Raw genomic sequence first — 26,692 nt, forward strand, 5'->3', positions numbered from 1 at the left:
TGTCCCTCCCAGGGTTTTCGTAAAATTTTTTATTAATGTTTATGAAGCATTGCAGTATTATACTCAGGAACATCACACGAGAAATCCCTTATTTTTGTCTTCAGACCAGAGTCAAGTAAGCATATCCAAGTAGGGCAAATTAAGTATATCAAACACTATAGCATTAATAGAATATTAAGTAGCAGCTTAATCAGTAAGAAATGTCCATTATGCGTCCTGAATAGGAAGTGTCTGGGGGAAAAAAAATGCACATACTATTTCATTGGAGACTGAATCACAATGCATATACATACAAAAAAATACTGTCTTTTTTTTTTTGGTGTACTTGACTTTGCAGTCTTAGGCACTTTCATGTATGTGTATTATGTGTGTTATCTGATAGTGATTGGTTGTATGCTTTAAGGAGCAGCAAGAGGATTCCTAGCTTTGATTTTTATCCATTTTAGACTGGTTGATGTCTTAGTCATAACAGTCATAACATTGCATTCAGTTACAGGTTTGGGTTCCCCCTGTGGAATTTTTATCAGTTTGTGAAACACTTGGAGATCCTTTGAACTGAAAGCTCCAAGTTATAACATAACTGAGACATAGGCTTATCAAGATCATTCCAAGCATTTCTTTCATTCCCTTATCAGAGAATGGGAATCCTTTGCAGGTGGTGACTCAATAAATTGTTCTGTCTTAGGGCTGTTCTTGATTCATTTTCATGCGTTGTTCATATAGTGGAAAAAATGGCTTTTTCCAAGTTGGGATATAGTAATTTATTGATAATTGCATGCAGGTGTTTCAGTCTGTGGATATCATCTCTGTAGCATTTATAAGCCAAGTCTGTTGTGATTCAGGGAATCACAAACAGATGCACATCTCCACTAATGGTCATTCATGCAACATCTGGTGGAATAGAGCAATCTTTTAGAGGGCCCCTCCTTCCTGCCCAAAGGTGTGATTGTGGTGTGATTCTATGACACGAGCATTTCTTTTTGCAGGAATCATGTTTTTGTCTGACCATGCTGTTAATGGTATTATTGTTCCAGGAGAGTCGAATCTATGCTGTGGCCAAGTCTGGCATGAGGTTGTCTGAAGTGGCCATGGTGAATGATACTTCCAGCTGCTGTAAGTTCTAGACAAGATCCATCCTTAGAGGGAGTTTACAGTGACAGTGTGGGACCTGAGCTTCTGGCTATTCACATTTCTTCATTTTCTTGCCTGTTTTCAAAGTAAATTTGATTTTGTAGATAGCCATGATAAAGAAAGGAGGGGAGGAGGATACATCTCATCTCAGGGATGGTTGGTGCTGGGCTGTTTGAGGCCCTACATTTAGTGACATCTTCAGGGACTCCATTATCTCCTTCATCGCTTTTGCTGACACTGTTCTGCCTTTGCATGTATGTGGCCTGCTTTTAGTCTTATGATTCACCATCACCTTTGCCTGTTACGGCTTTTACCTGTTTGGACATGGTGCACCGGATTGCCATTGTACTGTGGGGAGCACAGGGTGGGTAAGATATCTTACAGGCTAAACGAAGGGAGCATTGCGGCTGTCTCTGGGAGCTGTGTGTAATTAGCAACACATCCACTGGCCTTTCTGAGGCCAAACTGTCCAGGATGGCAGTCCCCCATTATTTGATGTTCCAAGAGCCTACATAAGTTCTTACATGCATACATGTACCTCTCCATTAAAACCTCCCCCTTTTCACCAGTTTGTATTATTTGCTCTCTCTCTGAATTTTCCCAGTTTCCAATTTCTCGTGTTCAACTTCTGGGCCATTTACCTGTCTCATCTACAGAAACATCACAGTGCCAGTCTACACTACGCTGAAGGGGGTAAGAAGTTACCTCACTTTTCCTGTTATTAAAAGCATGATTCAGGGCTGCTAGTAATTTGAGAGAGAACGGGATGAAGCTGTGCAGTGAAGAAAAGAAAATCAGAGAATGCCAGGAAGTACTGGACACCAAAAGAATGCAGAAGGAGTGGCAGATGATAAATGTATTTAGGAATACAGAACATTGCAGGAAGTTTTGATCCAGGAAGCTGCAGTGTGCACTATGGGGCTGTAGAAACCTAAGAGTAATAGTGGGTGTAGCCTAGAGAATGAAATGGAAGAGGGCTCTTGAGAGCTTATGGGCAAGCACAGGACTTGTGGAACAGTAGGAGGGTGTAACCAGAGGAGACCCAAACAGATCAGACTCGAGAGTCCAGCTTGGAAGTTCTCAGACTAGAAAGGGAGGAAATGAGGAGCCCTGGGACAGTAGTGGGCAAGGCAGTGTGAAAACGAAGGGCCTGCGTTGATTGCTCTGTCTCACTGAGCAGGGATTGTCCTGGGGAAACTCTTCCCTCACATGCTTACCATACAGGTCTGTTTTCCAGAAAGCCACACAGATCAGCAACGTGCCTTTCTTAGATGAGTCTTCAGGCTCTGATGATGACTGTGGCTCCCATGCCAGCTTCAGGACTTCTACTGCTGGATCTGAGAACAGGAAAGCTAGCATGCCAGGCAGCCCTCGTGCAGTGAAGAGAGGTAAAGTGGGAGTATTGCTACTGAGCAGCGTGAACTCTGTCCTCACGGGTGAGGCAAGATGTCCTGAACAGCATCATCAGTGACAGGCAAATGCTCAGCCTTGGTGATGCTAATAAGGAGTTCTCCCAGAATGTGTGCAGACATCAACAGCTACTCAATAGAAACCTGTCCTCTTAGATGGGTTTTTACTGCTGGTAGACTTCCATCCAGGCAATTGCTAAGCTAAGATTGTGGGAAGGATTGATCTCCCAAATTCATCACATATCCAGTGAAGCCATCCATACCTTTTTTGTGACTTCTCCTTGTAAGCAAGCTACTACTGACACATCAAAGAAAATGTTTTTTGTCTCTGTCGCTGGCTGATAATTTCTTGACCAGTAAGCAAATCTTTCCTATCTTTGAGAGGCATCAGGTAATTTGGGTCCTGGCTAGGACAATTTTTCTTGACTGCTGGGAAGGTTAAACTGGATCCTTGAGTGGAATTTTCATTACAATTGGTAGTCAATAAAACAGAATCCCATTTCATGTAGTCTTAACTCTTGTGATGCATTGGCTGATGTGTCTGTGCATTGCCATGGACCACTAGTGGAAGATTCACGGAAAGCAAAGCCCCATTGCTGGTGAGGGACCTTTTCTTTAGTTTGAATGAGAGGGGCTTGAAGCTTTATAATGGATGTTTCCAAGCTGAAAATAGCATGCCTGTGCTTTAGATAAGAAGTCTGTTGGTTTTGGGGTTTTGGGGGGGGGGGGGGGTAGTATTTTTTTTAATCTCTATTCATTCAGCAACAAATTTATTCCACTGTCAGTATACAAAACTCACTCTCACTACTTGTATTCCTAGGGGAAAAAACAAAGTCTCAGAAGTTTGGTTACTGGGGTTTGAGTTTCCAAAGTCTGAACTGATTTGTTCTTCTTGAACAAAAAAGTCTTAATGGTAACCTCAAACTTTTTCAGAGTGTGCAGCATTCAGTGCATGCTTCTGTCAAGCCATGATTCTGCTTCTTTCCCTTATCTTGAACAGGTGTATCTATGTCCTCACTGAGCTCCGAGAGTGACTATGCCATCCCTCCTGATGCCTACTCCTTGGATGGTGACTATTCAGAGCCAGAACATAAGCTACAGCGAACATCTTCCTATTCCACTGATGGTGGAATCTGCACTGTAAGTCTTGCTACCTCACAGTTGTGAAGGGATGCAAACAGAGCCTTGGCCTTGAAAGAGAAAAAGCATAACTACAATATATTGAGTTATCCCCTGCAAAGTGATGCTCTGACAGACTGGGCTGTTGGTTTAGCTGGTTTGTATCAAAAGACACTATCTGATGCTTCAGAAGAGGTGCAATTTCTGTTACATGGTTAGATAAAGGTATAAACATCAAGGGCTGTATTCTTTCCTGATGACCTGTGCTGGTTTCCTGTAGTTGTATTCTACTTTAATGATGGCCTTACACTTATGACAAAACAAGTTTGGAAATTCAGAGGGAGAAAGGAGAAAGGATAGAATATTTTGGCCTAGAAAAAAACCTCAAACACAAGCAGCATTAAATTCTGTACTCTTGAATGTAAGAGATCAAGCAGACAAGGAACAGGAGTCTAATCATGGCTTAGAGCCAGCCTTCACTTTTATTTGGAAAATCACTGCTATGGTAGGAAGACAAGCAAGTTTTCAGTGCATCAAACAATCAGGGAAATTATCTTCAGATGCCTTTACTAAAACAACACAATGTGGTATTTGCAGCTACACAGATAGTCTAGGACTCTCTCCAAGTTGAGCAGAGAGCACTGGCCTTGGATTGCTGCTACTCACATCAGGCAGAGTAAAGCAGAAGATGATGGAGATGCAGCAAATGTCTGAGCTTGATTTCAGCACTCTTTCATTTGCATTTTGAGGGATGCAAGATAATCTCCTCTCCCCTTTGCTCTTTGCCCTCCAGGAACCCATGGAGAAATCAGGTTACTTGCTGAAAATGGGCAGCCAGGTGAAGATGTGGAAGAGACGATGGTTTGTTCTAAGAAACAGACAAATCATGTACTACAAGTCTCCGGTGAGTCACTGAGACACATTTATTCCTGTGTGGAGGCACAGGGGAAGGCTGTCAGCAGAACTAGTTCCAGGCTGATACCACTGGCAGAGTGGGCAGCCATGGGCAAGCTTCCCCAAAAATGTCCTGCCAAAGAGCTTTGAGCCACAGGTTCAACCATGGGTCTCTGCTTAGGCAGAGAAGCTCCTTGTGGTGGCAGTTTCCAGGAGATGAAAGGTTGTTCACAAGGACAGACGCTTGACACATACTGGTTACCTTTGTAGAGATGATGAAAAGCAGAAGGCATACCATGGCCCAGCTTTGGTCATGTTTAAGATGAAAATAAAGGAAAAATAAATTACAATACCAGGAGGGCACAGATACATACTCATCAGTCAGTATATGGGGCTCTGAGGGAAACTACAATTTTCAGGGGGAAGAAAGCTGGATTCTTTCATTTTTCACCCTCCCACATGGACATGGAAGTATTAGAAAACTAGGGTAAAACTGAAAATAAGCTTTCATGCAAAATGGTGTCTTACAATGATCGATGAAACAATATTGAGAGAGCATGTTTGTGCATTCAAACCTTTCCAAATATTTTTTAATAACTCACAACTGTTTCAAATGAAGTTATGTTATTTCAAAAATTCTAGCAGTATGCACTCAAAATTTGTTTATACAATAAAATACATTTATTGTTGGCCTTCCTTATGCTGCTGTACTTAGCTACATTAGAGAATTATATTTAGGGACATTCACCTGCCATACTTTTTTCTTCTGGACACAGCAATTTCCTCCATACCTGCATAATTACACAGTATTTCTGTGTATATACGCATCTTTGCTTACAAGTCAGGAATATGGAGAAGATTTATTTTCAGTTTTTTTATTTTTTCAGTTCTTGTCATATTCTGACAAGACAAAAATACACCTTAGGGCACAATGCATCTTTGTTTCTGATACTAGGTTTATCTATCAGAATTCACAAGCAAATTATACATATATATTATATACATACCTATATATAAAAAAAATAATTTCATAAATATGTAGAATTTAGACTGTTGGTTGGAAGGGACTTCTGGAAGACCGTAGTCTAGCTGACACATTGAAGAGGGACTGTCACCAGCTGTAGAGCCAACCACCCACGGCTTTGTCTAGCTGAATCTTGAAAACTTCCAACAATGGAAATTCAGCCACTATCTGGGTAGCTGTTTGGTGTTGTATTGCCTTCCCAGTGAGAAAGGGTGGGTTGGTTGGTTGTTTTTCCTAATGTCCAATCTGAACTTCATAAGACAGTATTTGTCGCCATTACCCTTGTTATATTGTCTGCTATTACTGAGGAGACTTTTGCTTCATCGTTGCAATGGGATCACGCAGTCTCATATTCAACCTGGCAACCTTCAGCTGTGCTTTCCACCTCATGAATGCAGACTCCAACCTGCACATGCATATTATGCCGTATTTAAGTACTCCAAGACCCATCTGAGGTTTTTTTCCTACCGAAAAAGTTGTTTGCTTTTCTTTCCTCAGAGTGACGTTATCCGCAAACCACAAGGGCAGATGGAGCTGAATTCCTCGTGCCAAATTGTCAGAGGTGAAGGGTCCCAAACATTCCAGGTAAGCGCTGCTTTTTCATCCTGCAGATAACCACACACTCAGTGGCTGGGTGAGAGAGCACTTCTTTCAGCCTGAATGGTACTGTATGTCTCAATTGATATGAGCTAACTTTATCTGGCAGCGGTGTTTTCTGGCATAAGCCAGGCAGTTAGTTTAATAAATAATAGGGAAAGAGCTAAATTGTAACCCAAATACAGCTTTTTGAAATTGAAAAACATTCTCCTTTATTTTTGTTTTGCTTTACACCATAGCACCTTCCTTTTTTGCAGCTAGGACTGAGAGCTTGAAACCTGTGGGGGAAGTGATTCTTAACAATTAAAACCAGATCTCCTCTTTCTGAAGGGCTCCTCTCACAAGATCTCTAGCCTGACTTTACATGTCGGGAGGATCTGAAGAAACATCTGAAGTGTTGGATTCCTATTAGAATTCGACTTCCGAAGTATTAGAAGTTAGCCCATCACTGGATTCAGTTTTAAGTCATTATTGTTAGAGGACTTCATTATAAAGGCAGCATTAAAGTTGCTCTCATACTCTGATTGAAAGGCACGTGGCCTGACCTGTGAGCTACCTTTTGCCCTTATGGAACTGAAGTTGCTAAGGCTCGATACTATTAAATTTATAGCATCTTTCCTCTCAGAGTCACAAGCTATTGAAGGCAAAATGCAATACGAAGTGAAGGCAGGAAAAAAAAAAAATTGTGTAGTCACCTTTAAAATGACAAGTTAGCAGCAGTACTGAGAAACAAGAAAGGATGAGAGAGGAGACAAAGCCACAATATCCAACAGAAACAGCAAGAGAGCTCATGAGAATTTGATTCATCCGAGTTTCAGTTCTTTCACTTGGGCTTTGAGGGTTAGCACCTTTTTTCTTACCCCCCAAAAATCCCTCCTGAACCCCCCAAAAAACCCCTGTATGGGATAATGAAACTCAGCAGCTGAAGAAAAGATTTGTAGGTGTGCAGATTTATACTTCCTCACTCCTTTTCCTTCCAGCTCATGACAGAAAAGAGAACCTACTTCCTGACAGCAGACTCTCCCAACATCCTGGAGGAATGGATTCATGTCCTACAGAGTATCCTGAGAGTGCAAGTGACCAGTCCTGTTGGTGTTCCTCATGGTGATGCTAAACCTACTGTGAAAGGTTGGCTCACCAAGGTAAAATACTATTTCTTACTTTATTCAGTGTAGCTCAGTATTGACAGTGTACCAGCTTCTTGGTTTGCACAGTAAATGTCAGCAAGAAATTAGTAATTTAATACTCCCTAGAAGAGTGGGGTAAGAAAGAAAAGTGGCAGTAGATCTCTGTATTTCAGACAGAGGAACACTTGTATAAATGATAAGGAATGGGACAAACAAGGCTACTGAGAGATACTCACTTTGTCAAATAGCAAGTAATAACAAATATCTAGCTTATGTATGCTTTTCTTCAACAGAATTCACAGCATGTCATAGTAAAAAAAAAAAAACAGGAAATGCTGTTAAATGTCACATTTAATTGATCTTAACTTGGTGATATAGGAGAGTTTCAAAGAAATGGCTTGTATGGTTCTAGGTTAGCATTTATTTCCATCATAACAGACTGTATGCGCATTAGTACAAAGTACAATGGCTGAAAATTCTTATGCTTTATGCTGTTTCCATAGATCAGTTTTGCATAGCAGGTTACTGTGAATTTTTTAATATAAGTCTGGTCAGCATCTAAAGATGGCTAAAGACAACCTGCATCTGAAGCTTGTTCATCTGCAATAGGAAACAGCTCCCTAGACTACATGTTGACTGGTCTTTTATGGCTGAGATGAAATGATTTGTTTTTATAATCTTAAAAAGGTTATTCTTAGTATTGTGTTTCAGGATACAGAAATGATGGGTTGTTATGAATGAGTAAAATATTTCACAAAATCTTAGACCCATTTCCATAAGCACCTATGTCCCATCTACTTAGGTGGGATGTACTTACCTGCTTTTGGAAGTGGTGCCCTGTATGTTTTGAGGAGCTCATATTAGCATAGAACAAATAATATATGCAAGGTTTTAAGGAAGAGTTGAATTGAAAGTTAAAATACTAGAAAATTGTTCCAGCAACACTGCTGATGTTAAAAACATGTATTTCTTTGTCCTCGCTACAGGTCAAGCATGGTCACTCTAAGCTGGTCTGGTGTGCACTGATTGGAAAAACTTTCTACTACTATCGAAATCATGAAGATAAGGTAATTCCTTTTCCCGTTTTGTTCCTGAAACCTCCTTTCCCATTTCTCATGAAGCTTTCTTTCCTTTTACTGCTTCTGTGTCTCGTGCTTCAAGCTCTTCCTTGATTGTACTCTTCTAACAGCATCTGCTCCACAAAGAGAATCAATATTCTCTCTCTCTGTCTAAGCTAAAATGACAAAAGACTTAAAAGGTGAGTGACTGCTTTTTCTCAGATCACTGTATATCTTGTTTCTCGCTTTCTCCGTTTGGTCTTGTGAAGCCTGTAGAGCAGACTTTTATACAGCAGCTGATATATTCTGCATACTGTCATGAAAATGAGTAGCAACAACTATATGGGAAGAGGGAGGTCATTTAATCAGGGTAATGTGCTTCCATTTCTGGAAGCTTGGCCCAACGGTCCATTACTTTGTCTTAGTGATGTCAAACCCCAAGTTTTAGAATATCAAGGAATACTGTGACTCATACTTGGGACTGACCTCCAGAGTTAGCACAGCAGATATCTTCTGTTTGTCCAAATCTACCTATTTATGTAACTTTAAAAGTACTTATTTTCCAGTAGCAAGCAGAAAGTCTGACCAGGATTGAAAAACAGTGGCTCAAGATGAGCAACGGACCATCAGAAAACACATCCTGCCTTGCAAAACCAATGATGTAAACACAACTGACAAGTGTAATGGGAAGAAAAAAGTACCTTATGGGAAAGACCATCTTTTTATTTGCATATTATCATTCTGACCTGTAGATATTCTCCCAAGAAAAATAATAAAAGTAGTAACACAGTTTGTAAGTACTTTAGTTGATGAAAGAGAAGAGATTCTATGGAAATGCAAGATTATATAATTACATTAGTTAAACACCGAATTGTAGTTTATTCCTTACATTTTACAGAACTGCTAACATTTTGACCTGGGTTTTCTTTCCAGTGTTCCCTGTCCATAGTGGGAGACTAGCTACACTTATCTAACTTGCTTCCCTTCCTTACAGTGTCCCCTAGGGCATCTGCCTATGCGTGAGTCCAAAGTAGAAGAAGTAGACCGTTCCTGTGACTCTGATGAAGATTATGAAGCCACTGGTGGAGGACTTCTCTCATCCCACTGTACACTGGTGATTCACCCACAGGACCAGAGTCCCACATACTTACTCATCCGCACTAAACAGGAGAAGGTATAAAAGGCAGTCTTTTTGGAGAGCAAGAGTCTTTTTGGTATCAGCAGACAAATGGGGCATACAGACTGAACCTGTTTGTAGAAAACAGGGTCTGAATTGACCCATACTGTTCTCATCCTTATGCCTAGAATACCTGGCTGTACCATCTGACTGTAGCAGCTGGTAGCAGTAATGCCACAGTGGGCACATCATATGAACAACTCATTGGAAAACTATTGGACGCAGAGGGAGACCCTAGTAAGTAAAAACCACAAATTCTTTTCCATGGTAGCAAAGCATAGGGAAGGGTAATTTCAATTCCCAGTTTTAATCCAGCCAAAGGTGAGGGAAGGGGATTCTCAGTAGAACAGCATATGATACAGTGTCCTTCTCTCCTGTTCCACAGTAACATCTCCAGAGAGGATACAGGCATTGTAGTGAAACTAGACAAGTCCATCACGTTGTCACATCATTTATCAAAGCATCTGAAATGTCTGTAACATTAATTCAAATTAAAATAAAGAACTGGAGCTTTAATTTTTCCTGTTATTGTTGGTCCTGATTTTCCTTTCCTGGGAATCTTGGCCATACAAACGCATGCTCTCTCCTCTAAATACTCACACACGCTTGCCTTCACATCTGTTCCTCTGTCTGCATGCATAAACCCTCACACATACATCCGTGCTCGTCTGTTCCTCCTCATCTTTGATACTTGCTCATTCATGTATGTTTATGCACCATGTTCTCAAATGTGTATTAACATGCATTTGTACTTATGCACACTCTTTTCCTGCACACTCACCTATTCTTAGACCTGTATATGAACCTTGCTTACTGTTGAATAGTGACTTGCACTAACAAAGACCCCCATTGCAGGCGGCTGCCCTGGCAGAGTTTGTGTCTCTTGTTTAAACACACAGTTGAGTAGTTTCTCACCAGAATCCGGCTGATGAGAAGCTCTGACATAGCAGGATTGAGGATGGCAATACTTCTTTCTGCTGATGGCTAATGCTGCTGGTGACACCTTGTTCATGGCAGGCTTTCCTGAAATCAATGAAGTGGCACCAAAGATAAATGTGGCCTAGTGCAGTGCTGCTTCCTCGGGTGCTTTGCCATTTCAGCAAGGCTCCTTTTCAACATGGACACTGTTATCTTTCTTCTGTTTCTGACACTGCATGTTTTCGCCCATCTGCTACCTCAGATTCTCCTCTGTGGAAACATCCTATGTTGTGCTACAGTAAAGATGGGTTGCACACATCCCTCACCACTCTGCCATCGGAGGCTCTGCAGACTGAAGCTCTGAAACTTTTTAAGGTATTTAAAGGGACATTGCATGGTTTTCAGTCATTTTGCTCTGTTGTTGGGGCAACAACATTGTTTGGTCATGTTGTTTGTCACATTTACTGTCACCATTAGTTGCTTTAGACAGGCCTGCTGGATCATTTAATTATAATAGGACAGTTGGATATTAGTGCCATTCATTCTCTGGAAGTTTAACTTTTCCTTGAAGGGAACCTTGGTTTAGGAGCAAAGTCCCCCACAGGCTTTATGCTTCAAAGTTAGTCTTATCTTCCTCTTTTCTCTCCAAGAGTTGGATTGAAGGAAACAAACAATTTACTGGCAAACTCAGTTGTGTCAGTAAGACCAATGGTGAAGCCATTGGAGATTTGATTCTTGCATTCTATAAGTGTAAGATCAAGAGTAAGTCTGGACAGTCTTAGCAAGGTAAAGCACAGGCATGGAAGGCAGGAAGCACACTTTTCCCCTCGATTCTCTTGCTGACTTGTGAGCTCCTCAGCCTGGGGAACATTGAGTGAATTTTCTAGTTGCCCCAACTAAAGAGGGAGGGATAGGAATTAAGTATTTATTCTCCTCCCTCCACTCAAGGTTATTTAGAAGAATTCATTAATTGTCTGTAACACATCTGGGGAATTTGGCCTGGAAAGTACCAAAGAGTCGCTGTATTCATGGCATTGACTAACTTCCACCCTTTTACAGTCCTGTCAGCTGTTCATCAATGTCCCTGTGGAGGCACCCTCTATTGATTACCACGTGTCACTTGCCCAGACAGCACTGCAGGTCTGCTTGACACACACTGAGCTGCAGAATGAGATTTACTGTCAGCTTGTTAAACAGACCAGCTGCCGACAACCCCAGAACCACTCAGTCATTCAGGTCAGTTCCTCTTTTGTCACTTCCACTTTCTATTTAATTCCACATTTTTAATAATTAGCAATGGGACTGGTTCTCATAAAATTTTGAAATGCTAAAGGTGTGCTGGAGGAAAGAGAATCTCGGCACTGATGTGCAAAGAAAAACACTGAGAATGTAACTACTTGCAAAATAAATTTTAGTTTGAATTTAACGATTTGCCAGTTGCAAATGGTCTATTCAGACCATATTCAGAATCAAAATTCATAGCTCGTGTTGGCTAGCCATAACTGTCACATGGTATTAATTTTGTTTTCCATTTTAGTTAATCAACAGCGTGCAAATAATGAATATTACTATTAAGCATGAAATCTGATTTTTGCACTATAATTATTGAGTAAATCAAATGAATAAGTTACAGCATGAATGTACATACTTGATTATAATATTCCCAGCTCAAATGAGAAAATAAAATCTGGTTGAAGAATAATGGGTCTAATTTGAAAGAAAATTCCCCAGTGCATTCTTTGTTATGATTTGCAGTTACAAATAGGAAAAAAGTATTAATTTAAGTCTTAATCATTCATTCAGCTCTGGTTACACTAGTAAAAATTTTCAAAAGTGGCTAATCATTTAGAACATCTCTTCTTAAGAGTCCAGGTTAAGATACTGAAGTGTAGTCTGTCCTCTGACCATCACTTCCCTTTGAAGCATCTTGAACTACATGTCTAAAAATGGTCACTCCCAAAAGCACTAGTCACCATCCAACATTTTGGTTGCAGTATTCTATGAAAGACAACAGGCAAGAATGATGTCCAGTTTTATGTTCACAGTGCTGGCAACTCCTGGCTTTGTGTGCTCCTCTATTCCTGCCTCAACATCACTTCCTCTGGTACATCAAACAGCACTTGCAGCGACATGCAGACCCCAGGTAAAGACTGCAACAGCATTTTCTTCTGCTAAGCTGATTGCCGTTTGCATCCACTACAGATAAAGATGGAAGCAATTTTGTAACTCACACCTGCAAAAGTAAGTTGAGGGAGAGGACAGAAGGTTCCCAATGGTATCAAGCTTCAGTCATTCACATTCATTTGTCACTTATATTAAGGTAGTTCACAAAACTGAGTGACCTAGCACAGAACTTTTTGCAGATATAACTGGAGCTACACAGGGAGGTTTTTTGCTGATGCAGCTACTTTCTTTTATTGATAGAAAGACAGACCAAAGTAGTTATTCAGAGTGAATTATTAGAATTTTAGGTGATTACATTCTGCTGTCAGGTTAGCAGGCATACTGACAGAACTGAAGTGAGGCAGAGAACATCTCAGGGAACCATAAAAATTTAGGAAAAACTAATAAACCTGAAATATTTGGTGTGTAACACTTTCCCCTATAAGAAAACAGTGCAAGATCTACTGTAACAGCAGTAAGTTGTTCTCCAGTGTTCATGCTGTGCTCTTTGTTTCTTTCCATAGTGATCTGGTCTTCAGCATACCTCACTGTGTCCTTGGCGGGGAGGTCACAGCTAGAGATGTCTAGTTGTCTGTTGCAAAAATATACTGTTGCTAAGACATAGGTAAAAGAGTGGTTTCATTTCAAACAAATATTCAAATACCCAGCCTAAGTCTGCCTTGGAACTCAAGCTAAAAGTCTCCTGGTATTGCAAAGGAAATCTGTGTACTCATATCAAGTTGGTTTTTTTTATTTACTTATATGCTGCCTCACACTTGCTATTTCTTCTCAGAAGCAAAATTACAGATATCAAGCACTCCTCAGTGTTCAGGCTCTCTCTCCGTTGGCTAAGGCAACATGTTAGGAACCTTCTGGCTAGTACTAGAAACCATCTCTTCAAACTTGTGCATTACCAGCTCCCAAACTGGCCCATTCAACTCAGCAGTGGAGCTGCTCTACTGTTAGGGACTACTAAATTTCATAAGGATGTGCTGGGCTCTGTGAAACTGATTTAATGCATCAGTTTCAAGCATTACTATGCTGATGGTCTGACAGGTTCTTAGCCCAAAAGTACCTTTATCAACAAATAAACTTTAAGCAGAAGCAAAGAGGAAATGTATTTATACAATCCAGCTATTAAACAATTATTAGGGTTAGAAAAAGACATACAGAAATTACAGCAAACTGTGCTTATATTCATCTGTAGTTTAGATTAGATTTAGAGCAGTTGCTAAATGGGACTTGACTTAGCTCCTTCTGCCTAGCTTTAGGAATACTTATGTCTCTTTACATGGAGCAGGTATGGCTGTTTCTTGACCAGTTAAATAGATACGCTTTCCCTGTTTCATACAGCAAACAAGACACTAGAATGTTTACACTGCATAATGCCTATGGTCTAGATTTACACTAGATCTTTATTATAGGTATTGTTTTTCATGAAAGCTGGCCTTAGAGTATATAACCAGTCTCTGAGAGGAAGAAAAGTGGGGCACAGTTCTAGGTTAGAAGACATAGGGCTCAGGAGCATTTGGAAGCCAGGCACAACACTTTTGCAAAAGGTGTAATTGACTGTTCCTGCCAGGCTTTAGAGACACTTACATCCTTTTGGTGCTGTTCAATGGAACACTCTCTTCAGTAGACAGTAAACTGATCATATTAGTAACTATCCCTATACTGTATTGAACTAGCAACAAATCTGAGCCTGCTTTGAATCTGTTGAGTCTCTTGGTTGGCAGATAGGGTTAGTACATGGAAACTTATAACTTGTGTAACCATGTAAATTGATAAACACAACTTATATAATCCTGTAAGTGAGAGTAATGCATTACAACTCATTATTAATACTTATCAGGACTTGACATGATAGTAACTAAATTCCGCTGGCATGACAGCGAATTTGAGGGCGAACTGGTCTTGGTTTAATGGATACTATAATGGCAACAGGGTACAGAAGAGGATATTCCTGTACTACGTCCAGTCCATCTAGGAGCAGGGAATGCTCTTGCGCTCCCCAGAGAGTCCATTGTCTACCTTAATTTTACAGATCCTTGGAGCTCAGGTTTGTGTTGTAGCTTTTCATTTGAGCTGTTAGTCTGTTAAGATGAACTAGGATATCTGCACAGAGATGTAGCTTTGCTTGAGCAAAAGCCTGAGGGCTTGGCATGGGAAATGGAAGAGGACATGGCATTTAAAGCATGTTTGTGGCTTATCTCCACCTCTTCTCCTAGAAGTGAAATAGGCAAGTATGCCATCTACTGCCAGAGATCAGTAGACCGCACCGTGCAGACTGGCGAGCGGGAAGCCAAGCCCTCCCGGATGGAGATTGTGTCCATCCTGCTGAGAAATCCCTACCACCACTCACTCCCCTTCAGCATCCCAGTGCACTTCATGAATGGAACCTACCAGGTGAGCCACCACAGCTACCTTTCTTCTGGGCACTAGAGGACTGCACCATAACCTGCCCCCTTCATGTGGGTGGGTGGCACCACGGTGTTTATACGTATCAGATATTGGCAGATAAACACTATTTCTCCTCCTTGCCATTTTAGCCATTTTTCCTGAGAAAATGAAAGGAATCCAGCCCCAGCTCTACAGGTCTTAGGAAGAAAAGGTAGCTGGGGAAAAGGGAGAGATGTTGCAAGTGTCTCAGTACGAGAAAGAATGCAATGTGAAGGGAGACAATGTGCAAGTGCCGTCACTGGAGCTGGCAGTCAATCCTGAGACACCAATCTGTAGGGAACCAGGCTTCATTAGTTGTGATACCCATCAATGTCATGTTTCTTGAGACTTATCCTCTATTAACTCCTCTTTCATTGTAGGTTGTAGGTTTTGATGGTTCCTCAACAGTTGATGAACTCATCCAGCGACTGAACCAGGAGACAGGAATGAGGAAGCCATCCCACATGGGATTTTCTCTGTTCACAGATGATCCTTCTGGAAGGAATTTGGAACATTGTCTGCAGAGCAACATGAAGGTTTTGGGTTTTTGGTTTTTGGGGGGGGGGGGGGTTGGTGGTGGTTTTTGGTTTTGGGTTTTTTTTTTCCCCCTCTGCTACATTCAGCATACATCTTTGAAGAGCTGCTCAACAGCTAATAAATTTTTCTTAATGCAGCAAGATCAAATACACTTGGGTATTGTCTATCTAGATTAGTATTCAGAGATGAGATATTAATTCTTGCACTTGGGTCACAACAACCCCATGCAACGCTACAGGCTTGGGGAAGACTGGCTGGAAAGCTGCCCAGCAGAAAAGGACCTGGGGGTGTTGGTTGACAGCCAGCTGAATATGAGCCGGCAGTGTGCCCAGCTGTCCAAGAAGGCCAATACCATCCTGGCTTGTATCAGAAATAGTGTGGCCAGCAGGACTAGGGAAGTGATCATCCCCCTGTACTCGGCACTGGTGAGGCCGCACCTCGAATACTGTGTTCAGTTTTGGGCCCCTCGCTACTAGAAAGACATTGAGGTGCTGGAGCGTGTCCAAAGAAGGGCAATGAAGCAGGTGAAAGGTCTAGAGCATGAGTCCTATGAGGAGTGGCTGAGGGAACTGGGGTTGTTTAGTCCGGAGAAGAGGAGGCTCAGGGGAGACCTTATCGCTCTCTAAAACTACCTGAAAGGAGGTTGTAGCGAGGTGGGTGTCAGTCTTTTCCCAAGTAACAGGATGAGAGGAAAAGGCCTCAAGTTGCGCCAGGGTAGGTTTAGATTAGATATTAGGAAAAAATTCTTCACCGAAAGGGTAATCAAGCGTTGAAACAGGCTGCCCAGGGAAGTGGTTGAGTCACCATCCCTGGAGGTATTTAAAAGACGTGCAGATGCGGCACTTAGGGACATGGTTTAGTGGTGGACTTGGCAGTGTTAGGTTTACAGTTGGACTCGGTGATCTTAAGGGTCTTTTCCAACCTAAATGATTCTGTGATTCTATAATTAGCTCAGTCTAGTCTGAGATACTAGTTAAGAAAAAGCATGTTCTGTTGTAGTAGGTGATAAATTGGTCAATTTTTAAAAAGTCTTTAACTCAGATTTTAGCACGTATTAAAGTTTAATTTGTCTTGACTACAAAATTAAAACATGACTGAGCTAGCTAGCATGATCAGATATCACGACTAACATCAAATGTGACACTCCTAATTGAGACAAATTTATGTTAGGCTGTGAGTCTCTTGGCATGCCTATATAAATCCCATCTATTGGATTATGAAGTATCTCCTTGCTATCGCCAGATTACTCAGGCTTTCATTGTTGATGAGTGTACTCAGGAGAGAAAGCTTTATTGAGTATGCCTTCACTTTAAAAAAGAGAGGAGTGCCTCAGATCAAGGGAAAAGGAAAGCAGATAAAGTATTAACATCTGTGTCTTTCATATGGCGATTTTTACCCGTGCTGCAGCTGGATGACTGCCTTAAGTAAGCAGGCTAGTGGCCATGAATGAGAGACATCAGATTTTGGTACAACTCTAGGAGAATAGTTTGTTGTACAGCATTGATGGAAGAACAGTGGTAGTGGCAACTTTGAAGAGGCCCTGCTACTGGTAAGGAATGTAAACACTCAGTTTTACACAGCGTAAAATTTCACATTGGACAATGGAGGGAGAAGATACCAATAACTTTACGTTAGATGGTTTGAAGAGGAAACTACCACAGACAGTGCCAAATTATATATTTTGCTTTCATGGCCTGATATAGATCAGATAATCTGGAGCTTTGCTGGTAATGGAACCACCCTTTGGAGAGATGAGATATTGGAGTAAATGAAGGAGCTTGAGACAATCAAAGGCGTCACTTTTACTAGTTATTAACTGGTTATTAGTTACTTGCCAAGGCAACCTCAATAGCTTCTTAAGAGAGGATTAGGATATCTGATTAGGTATTTCATGTGGCTTCTTATGTTCACATTCCTTTTATTGCGATGCTATCAACAAGAGAAGTAGGGGCCTTTATTAGACCACTTCTAAAAGCACTGGAATAACCAAGAGCTGAATGGAACCAAAGAAATTAACTGTGCTATTACTAAAAATATATCTGAGTTACAAAGTTGGAATCTAGGACCAAATGCTTCCCAAGTTTGGACATTCACATCCAAGTTTGGTTTAGCCATGCATGTAGACAGCTGCTATTCAGAGGATACATTAGTGCTTTAGTTTGGCGCAGGAGGGCACTTTTGAAGCAAACCTACCAATCATTCCTATTAACCAGGCTTTGATTCACAGTAAGGAGCAACCTTAGAGAGCATGAAATGGATTCTTTTTACGTGAAACATGAACGGGAAGATGTGATCCAACATAGTAGTGGGCTTTCAGGCCATTTGATCAGACTAATGCTAGTCCAAAGGAAAACCCTTTGAAACTCATAGTGTGGGCATAGAGTCTTAGGAACAGGCATTTCACTGTGCAGATCTGCTCCTCCTGGGCTTTGCTACTTGCTAGCGTAGACATAGCCACAGAGTTGCTACCAGACCAGAATTCACTTACACATGTCCCCCTGCAGATTAGAGCTGGAGTCTTCAGTTGGAACGCTTTAATTTTTACATACTGTGTAACAGAAAAAGGAATTGTTTTGTCACTTTTGGCTGTGTTTATGCTGATCCAGTCTGTTTCTTTATCTTCTGTGTTCCACAATACTTTTTTCACTTACTTTCCCCTCAAGCCTTGACTATACATTTCACCTCAGTTTGTCTCTCCTTTCTCCATGATATTTTTTTAAAGATCTGTGATGTCATTTCTAAATGGGAACAAGCCTTAAAAGAATTGCATCCTGGGAAATATGAAGGTGGCACAAGAATTGTGAAGCTGACCTATAAGAACAGGTACTGTGCTTCGTTGGTTGGCCTCACTACTGTTGTTAATTAAACATTTCTAGACTGCATATATCTCTGTAGATGTCCAGTAATTTATAGTACTGTTAGTGCCAAAACTATTTTAGCTAAGATGTGCTCAAATCCTACATGAGATGTGATGACTTTTGTGTGTGGTACATGTATAAAAGAGGGTATATGGCCTAGAGGTTAAACCCAAAACACTTTGCAATAGCAGAATAGACTTAAAATGAGTTAAAAACTAGATGTAGCACAGTAAAACATCTAGGCAAATGAAATTATGTTTTATGATACTTGGCACAATTAAATAATGCACGTTAGGTGAGAGGAAGAGAGACCCGGGGGAAAAATCACCAGTGAAAACAAATATGCTGAAACTTGTAATTAAGTGAAGAATCACGAAGATGAAGATAGACGAACAATGTTCTAAATAGCATGAGCTGTAGAAGAGACATGCAGTAGCAGTGCCCAGACTTTATAAAGAAAGAAATGTTAAAAGTTAGATGACGAGAGCTGGTAGAGAAGGGAAGTACGAGACAAAGATCTAAACCAAGAACTGGAACAAATTAATCATTTATAATACAGACAGGAATTCTGAATTACAGTGAATGGAGAGCTGTGTATGAGAACAAGGAATGGCTTTCTGCATGTGAATTCTCTTTGCAGGCGAAACAAACGCCATCCCAAAAACTGAGACAAAGTTCTGTATTGAACGTATGAAGATTTTGTTGACTGTAATGGTCGAAACAAATTTCTGTCAACTTTGTTAGTTGGTATAACAGAAGTGGAAGCAGAAGTTATTGCTTTTGACCCAGAAGGCAGTATCTGTTTCAGGAGTGAAACTTTGCAGTATTATTTTGTTGGACTGGAATGTGCCTAGACTGGACAGCAAGGATGTTTTGATAAGGTCTTTCCAAGGTTGGGCTGTTCTAACACCAAGGACTGATAAGACATGTGTAAGGTCAATATGGTCCTAATGGTGTTGTTAATCTTAGTGACATAAAAATAAACAAACTGATCCACTGGAATGAATATCTTGTGTAGTATTGTGGAATATATAGTCATAGATGCAGCTTTAAATTAATATTTGAATTAGATGGTGTGAGCTGTAAATAGGCAGGCATGAGGAATGGTTCTGGGAAGCATTCCCCAAGCTGGTGTCTTCAACCCCCATTAGTCATCTTGCAATACCAGGTCAAAGAAATTGCAAGTGTGAAGGGAATTAAAAATAGTAGGAAGCTTTGATTTACAAGAATGCTTCTTCAATTTTTGAAATAAGACACCCAATTTGCTTCAGCAGGAAATAAAGCCTGCTAACTGAAGACTTCTTTAATAACAGTATCAGTGTAAGTGGTCAAAACAAAGCTGGCAAAAATAGCAAGTCGACAAGGCTGCCATGTAGAAGTTATACATGTAGAGCAGAGGTAGTTCTGTGATAATCAGAGAAGGCTGTATCTTAAATATTGCCTGTTTGTGCTTGATGGGGACGGACAGACACTGATTTACCTGTGTTTAATAAGGCTTCACTGCCTTTAAGTGGTTGGCTTACAGAATTCAAATGGCTTCCACAGCTAGAAAGCATGTTTTGAGCCTTCTTGCCCAAATCTTGTTCATAAGGGAAGCACCTCAGCTTCCAAATCTCTGTCCAGTACCCCTGCAATACACAAAGTTCACTTTGGAGAAGGAGGGAAAACCCACCCCTACCCCACCCACCCCCCTTTTATTTTTACTCACCTTGATTAAGTTCCCACCTCTCCTTTCAGTTCACAGTATCTTTTTACCTTCACAATCCTCTCTACTTTTTAGGCTATATTTTCGGAGCCAGGCCAAAGGTGAGACAGACCGTGAGCGGTTGCTACTGGCCTTCCAAGTCAGCAGTGAAATAGCCAATGGGAAGTTTCCTGTTAATAAGGAATTAGCTCTGGAAATGGTGGCTCTGATGGCTCAGGTGAGTATGGCTATGGGCAGAAATCCTCCCTTTTGTCCTCCAGGGACTTCAGCTGTACACTGAATATCTTTGACTAAGCAGCTATCTCTTACATGAAAAGTGTTTTTTCTTAACAAACGTACAGTCTGAGATGTACCATGCCAAACACGTTATACCAGCATACATATGTTGTTAGAACACCTTTTTGCTGTAGGGAAATTTGCTATAGGAGTGCCTCTCCTTTCCTTGTGAGGAAAAATATTGGAAAAAACAGTGAGGCTGGACTATCCCCAGAACTGCTCCAACTAGTGCCTTAGTAGAGATATGGAAATAGTATCACTACTAGAATTCCATTAATAGTAAAAACTTTCCCTGTTGCACTGCCAATAGCCTCTTACTCAGGAAGAGTATCTTGTAGGATCCTCCATTAGACCTCCAGGCTTGCATTTAGCATTTTACCACATAAAACACACAGTATGGGTTGTGGGCATGATAAGCAGGATAATGGTTTCTTACGGTGCTGAAACTGATTGTTACATTTGTTAAAGCAGTGTAAACTGAGATGAAGAAGCTGGGAACATTGTCCAAACTATTTACGAATACGCTGTTGTTTTAATTGGCCAACTGAAAATAAACCCCGAAAGCTTGGCAGTTATACAGAAGTGTCTCCCTACAACAAGTAGCTGGCCAAGATCTTGTTTCACTTTCTTAGATCAGTAAAGAATTCCTTGGGCAGTCATGTCCTTAGTAGTTGCACTGTTGTATACATTTACTATGGTAAATGCTGTAGACAAAATTCCCCAGCCTAATGGTGCCTTTTTGCATGACTAATAAACACAGTAGTTATCGGTATGGGAATTCATGGAATGTTCTACTGCACTAAAACCCCCATAGTTCTGTTGCACTATAAACTATAACGTTGTCTTAGGTGGAATATGGGGATTTGGATCGACCAGGATCTTCAAGTCCTGGGGGAACATCACAATTGAAAATGCAGCATCTTCTCCACCAGGTCTTAGATAAATTCTACCCCAAACGCTACAAGCAAAACATTACTCCTGAACAGCTCAGGTAAATTGTTGGTTCTTCTATACTTTGCACTGAAAACAAATTTTACTTGCAAAATTCTGTCTTTAAGAAGTTTCAAGGACCCCGTCAAGATTATTTGATGTAGAAACTTAAACAAAACACAAGTGTCAGGAAAAGGTTCCTTTAAAAGAAAATAGCAGTTAACTAATATAGGAAGAGCCAAATCACCAACTAATTTTCCCCTAGGCAAGAAGTTTGCCTTTCACTTCCAAATTAGGCATCTCAGTTCCAACAAACTCTAACCTAAGCCTAAGATGAATTCTGTTTCTGAATTTTTGTTTTACCCTTCCCCCAAGTGTCAATTGAATCCAGATGCCTAACATTTGCAACGAGCCATAAAGCCAGCACATACTGCATGGCCTGAAGCAGCCCATAATTCTGGTAGGACATATTTTGGCAGGGCTCTTTGATGTTCTGGCTTGGAAATTCTCACACACAATGCAGAGATCTCAAGTACAGAATTCAGATGCTGCCATGGACCTCAGCTCTAAGTGTTTTAAAGAGAGAATGGTTACCTTCTAGATCCAAAACTACTTAGGGATGTAGTGGTGGAACTAACACAATTACCTCCTTTTGGAAGCAAATTCCATCTGCATGTAGCAAGACAGCTGCCAAACCATCCCTACTGAGCCAAATCAAGCGTGAGTTAATATATATTGCCACTCCATATAGAGCATACTACAGACAAGTTAAGATGAAGGTGAGAGTGTAAGTGAATGTGAAGACAAGCTGGGCAGGATTTTACTGTAACAGCTGCCTGAGTGTTTGTAGTTGTAGTTGTTTAATATATACACCAGTGAGCAACCCATATGTGACTGGGATTCCTGGGCATTACAGTATAACTAGTAGTAAAATAACTGTGGAAGTAGAGAAAATGCTAAAATACACTCAGGTTGTACAACCCTCATAACTGACAGTGCTAACAGCCCTGTCCGTAGTGCTGTGTAGAACAGCTCTTTTGGAATAAGAAGTACATTTATTAACTGTTATAACTTTACTCACCTTTCCTTGGAAGAAATTAGTAAATAATGCGGTCTTGTGTCTTGGATTCTGAAAGGCAACTGGCTGACAGGCTGGCGACAAAGTGGATGGTGCTGCAGGGATGCTCTCCACCAGAATGTGTTCGAATTTATTTGACGGTAGCCCGGAAATGGCCTCTCTTTGGAACCAAAATATTTGCTGCTAAGGTAACTGGAGCACACTTTTTTCTGTTCCTGAGAGTGAACTATCTGAGCAGAGATATACCTATGATCTCTGGTAACAGGGGCTGAAAATGCTTCTACTTCAGGAAGGGGAAAAAACTGAGCAATACTCTGTTCTGAATGAACAGCTCTGTTTGGTACCACATAGGTTTAGAAAGAAGGAAGAGAAATACATTCTAAACACTAGGGGTTGCTAGCATTCAGTAAATAAATACTGAAGGTTCCCTGGCTGCATCAGTTGATCATAACACAGGGTACTACCTCTCCTTACAAACATTGCCAAAGCTTTCTCAGGCAGGAATTTCCCTGGTCATCAAGGCTGCAATGATAGTTTAAAAAATACTATTTACGTACCACTGCGGGGGTGGAAGGGAAGAGTCCTCCATAAATCACACCTGGAAGCTGATGCTAGCTAAAAGGAGAATAGGTATTTCAGTCCTGTTCTCTGCCTGACACAGAGCTGGCTGCTTTCCTTGCCACACGAGAGAGGCAAGCACTACTGATGTCCTGTTGCAGAAACAAAAACTAAAGCACATATTGGGTAAGCTGCCAGCCACAGGCATCAGCGGGAGAGCAAAGAAGAGCTGGAGGGAGTGCTGCTCCCAGTAGCTTGTACCATCCCTCAGCCCATCCCAGGCTAGAGCTCTGTACCTGTTACCCTTGCCCAAACTAATGCCTTAGCACATAGTGGCTGTCTGAGAAATCTTGTTTTGGCACTACTATCTTCCCCAATCCAGCAGAAACCTCCTCTACTGAAAGCTTGAAATAGGTGTTGTTCATGGTTACGTGTCTCTTGCTTTGAAGTCAAAGCTGCTATAGTTATGGAATAAAGTCTAAGGATGAAAGGGACCTCTTGAGTAAATATACAAGAAGTTTTTTAAAAGACAATTATTTCCACTGTCAGGAGTAAAAGCAGAAGAGGTTACTGGTATTTGAGGTTACTGACACTGAAGAATCTGAATATAGAATGGTTCCACCCAAAGATTAAATAATGTTGATATTTCTGATGATTAACATTTTATAACTTTTCAATAGTTAAACAGCAAAGCCTGTGGCATTAGCCGTGTAATAGCAGATTCCCAGGAAAGATTCATGTCATTAGCCATAACAACACATAACTCATCTTTAACAGATAATTGATGCACATTTGTCAAAATCTGTAAGAACGAAAATTGCATTGACGTGATGCTACTGGGTGCACTGGTATTACAGAAACCAACAGGCTTCACTGCCTGCCTGATGGGAGTAGCGTTTCCTTCAGTTTCAGCTACACTGATGGAATTTAATTAATCTCAAAGTCTTCGTTATCATTGCATATCTTGTGCCACTAGTCCCAAAATTCTATGTAAATCTGAAAGTTATTCCAGATTTTGAGAAAAGTCCTCTTAAAAATCAAACCAGGTGAGACCAGTAAGCCTATAGGATTCTCTCTCATCTTCACTTTATCCTTAAAACCCAAGATTTATGTCAGAAACATCTTTGTGTGGTGGTCAAGAAATATCTAAATTAATAATTTTCTTTCTCTCTAGCCTATTTTGCCTTCCTCATTGGAAGACTGTCCAGTCTGGATAGCTGTGAATGAAGATGGTATCAGCATACTGGATTATAACACTATGGTATGGTGAGGAACATTGTTTAAGAAAAATAACTTACCTCCCACAGAAAGACATTCCCCTGAGTCCACTTCAAGTCACCAAAAGTTGGTCTTTAACTTCAAATGGATCCAGAAGTTAATTTGTAGAAGTCAGAGATGAGGGAATTCAGTGCTATGTTTGAATGCTACATAAACAAAGGAAAATTACAGCTACAGTGCAAGGTAGGGTTTCATGAAACAGCTAACTGCCTCTTTGATGAGCAGCAAACATGCTCATACATCTTGCAAAATCTCAGTGGTATGTGCTTTACTACCACCATCTGGGATATAACAAAGTTTGGACTATTGCGCTGAAGCAGTGAGGCATCGAGCAAGCTAGGAGAAAAACAGAAATGCAATTCTCACTTGAGCTTTCTCTGCCAGCTGTTACCTATAGAGCCAACTACCTATACTGCCTATTACTGCTGGAGAGCTGGTGTTCTTGCAGTAAGTAGCAAATATATTAGTTTAAGGTGGCCATTTTTTCTTTTACAGAACTATGACTCTTTCAAACTCTCTGTTGTCTGCAGCACTTGAAAGTCTCTTATTCATACTCCTCTGTGCTGACCTTTGGAGGCTGTCGAGATGACTTCATGCTTGTAGTCAGTCAAATAAAAGAAAGGAGTTCTGGAAAAAACAGCACTGAAAAACTGCTTTTCACAATGGCAATTCCAAAGGTAATTCCAAAATGAACAGTGAATTTCTCTCCAGCTGGCAGCATCACAGCTGGGTATTTTGTACAAGCCCTGGGGACTGGTACTAGCTATATAGTACCATAGTACCCTGGGGTGTTGCACTAGCTATATACATTCAGTAAATCCCTTGTAAGCTGGAACTTTTAATCAAGAGACTTATTCTACCTAACTCTTAGACAGACCGTCACTTCAAACCCGAACAATTCCATGTGAGAGCCATTTGCAAAAGTTATGCAGTCAATAGGTTCTAAAAATCAAAGGGCACTCTTACCTCTAATTGACTTACAGTTAATAATTTTCTTTTTTCCCTAGATTGTTGAAGCAACACTTCTTATTGCCAGCTATATTAACTACCGTTCGACACCTTCACTCCTATCTTCCACACAGCCCTCCCGAAGTAAAATACCTGCTAACAAGCTCTGGGAGACTGAAAGTCGGTGCTTTTTTCCTTCCGTGCCCCGAAGCACTAAGGGGCCCACCCTGCTCTGAGGGCTCATTCCAAATGACTTTGGGGATTTGGGGGATTTTTTATTTGGTTTTTTTTTGTTTGTTTGGGGTTTTTTTGTTTGGGTTTGGGTTTTTTTGCACTGCTCTGTACTGAATTGCAGACTGCTATGATTTTGCTGGTTACACACCTTACTTTAATGCAGGCTCTGATTCTTTTTCCATAATAATAGACAAAGTTCCTTAGTGTGGGTAGAGGCAGTGTCCTTTCTCTTCAAAAAAAAAAAAAAAAAAAAAAAAAAAAAAGGTTGATTTTTGGGGACTGTGCAGGAGTTTCCATGCCACACTCCATCCAAAATACCATGCCTCAGGTCATTTGCCTGCACAGTGCTCCAGTCACATTACATCTGCTCTCTTTCCCTGCACCCATTCTTCTTCCGTCTCCTGATCTTACTGCTTTGCTTACAAGCATGTATGTTTTCTTTGATCCCTTCCATTTTCAGCTTTGCTTCTGTCTTTAGACCACTGCACACCCTGTCTCTGGAATCTCAGTCCAGCTCTTAAAACTCCTAGTGACCTCTTTTCCTCATCATAGCCCCTTTCAGTTATTATCGTTATTTCCAATAATCTTCTGTTTGCATTAATCCTTAACTTGCTCACTTTTTACCTGAATTAGACTGCAACCTCTGCAAGGCAGATTTGAATGGTATATAGGCTTGAATCTGCAGTGGGCTGAGCACACAGTCCTATTAAAAGTAAAAACAGGTGGTAATGGATACTATTGGCATGTGGCATGAACCCTGTACAAGGATGCATCCTGTTGAATACTGCCTGTATTAGGAGCTGCATATCACTGCATCATAAACTAGATATACACTGAAAAGGCTATTACCAGAGTGTAAAGATTAAAATGACATAAGTCTGATCAGGTAGTTTAGACATAACTTCAGCTCTGTGCTCTGGTTGTGAATAGCCATCTTAAAGTTTTTATCAGTGTTTAAATTCAATGTTGCCACTCCCAGAACAACTATTAAAATAGTTTTTTTGCAGAGACTATAATAGTTTTTATGCAACTGCTTAACACAACCAAGAGGACAATTTAATTCTCCCTAGAGCTATAATGACTCCTTTGTGAAACTGATGCTAAAATTGAAAGACAGAAACTTTCCAAGTCCTTGCTCCTGATGTGAAAGAAAGAAGACACTGCTGAGAAGGAAGAGGAACTAAACTGACAAGAATAATTCCGATACAAGTCAAGGGTAATTTCAGACCTGAAA

At 40.7% G+C, this 26,692-nt stretch overlaps 1 protein-coding gene across 1 annotated transcript in view; it reads left to right on the forward strand.

The window, feature by feature from the left end:
- Window positions 1-25,661, forward strand: part of PLEKHH1 (pleckstrin homology, MyTH4 and FERM domain containing H1) — a 50,374-nt gene extending 24,713 nt beyond the window's left edge. The window contains exons 8-29 of the mRNA XM_050898312.1: window positions 1,035-1,113; window positions 1,736-1,824; window positions 2,369-2,519; window positions 3,541-3,680; window positions 4,453-4,563; window positions 6,076-6,162; window positions 7,155-7,316; window positions 8,288-8,368; window positions 9,354-9,533; window positions 9,665-9,773; window positions 10,717-10,829; window positions 11,514-11,690; window positions 12,500-12,597; window positions 14,846-15,023; window positions 15,437-15,592; window positions 18,316-18,416; window positions 20,232-20,373; window positions 21,281-21,423; window positions 22,499-22,628; window positions 24,173-24,259; window positions 24,807-24,953; window positions 25,284-25,661. Of these exons, the coding sequence (XP_050754269.1) occupies window positions 1,035-1,113; window positions 1,736-1,824; window positions 2,369-2,519; window positions 3,541-3,680; window positions 4,453-4,563; window positions 6,076-6,162; window positions 7,155-7,316; window positions 8,288-8,368; window positions 9,354-9,533; window positions 9,665-9,773; window positions 10,717-10,829; window positions 11,514-11,690; window positions 12,500-12,597; window positions 14,846-15,023; window positions 15,437-15,592; window positions 18,316-18,416; window positions 20,232-20,373; window positions 21,281-21,423; window positions 22,499-22,628; window positions 24,173-24,259; window positions 24,807-24,953; window positions 25,284-25,460 (2,838 nt within the window). The 3' untranslated portion in view covers window positions 25,461-25,661. The remainder of the gene's footprint in view (window positions 1-1,034; window positions 1,114-1,735; window positions 1,825-2,368; window positions 2,520-3,540; window positions 3,681-4,452; window positions 4,564-6,075; window positions 6,163-7,154; window positions 7,317-8,287; window positions 8,369-9,353; window positions 9,534-9,664; window positions 9,774-10,716; window positions 10,830-11,513; window positions 11,691-12,499; window positions 12,598-14,845; window positions 15,024-15,436; window positions 15,593-18,315; window positions 18,417-20,231; window positions 20,374-21,280; window positions 21,424-22,498; window positions 22,629-24,172; window positions 24,260-24,806; window positions 24,954-25,283) is intronic.
- The last annotated feature ends 1,031 nt before the right edge of the window (window positions 25,662-26,692 follow it).

The sequence above is a fragment of the Gymnogyps californianus genome, chromosome 5 (assembly GCF_018139145.2).
Source record: "Gymnogyps californianus isolate 813 chromosome 5, ASM1813914v2, whole genome shotgun sequence".
Lineage (NCBI taxonomy): Eukaryota > Metazoa > Chordata > Aves > Accipitriformes > Cathartidae > Gymnogyps > Gymnogyps californianus.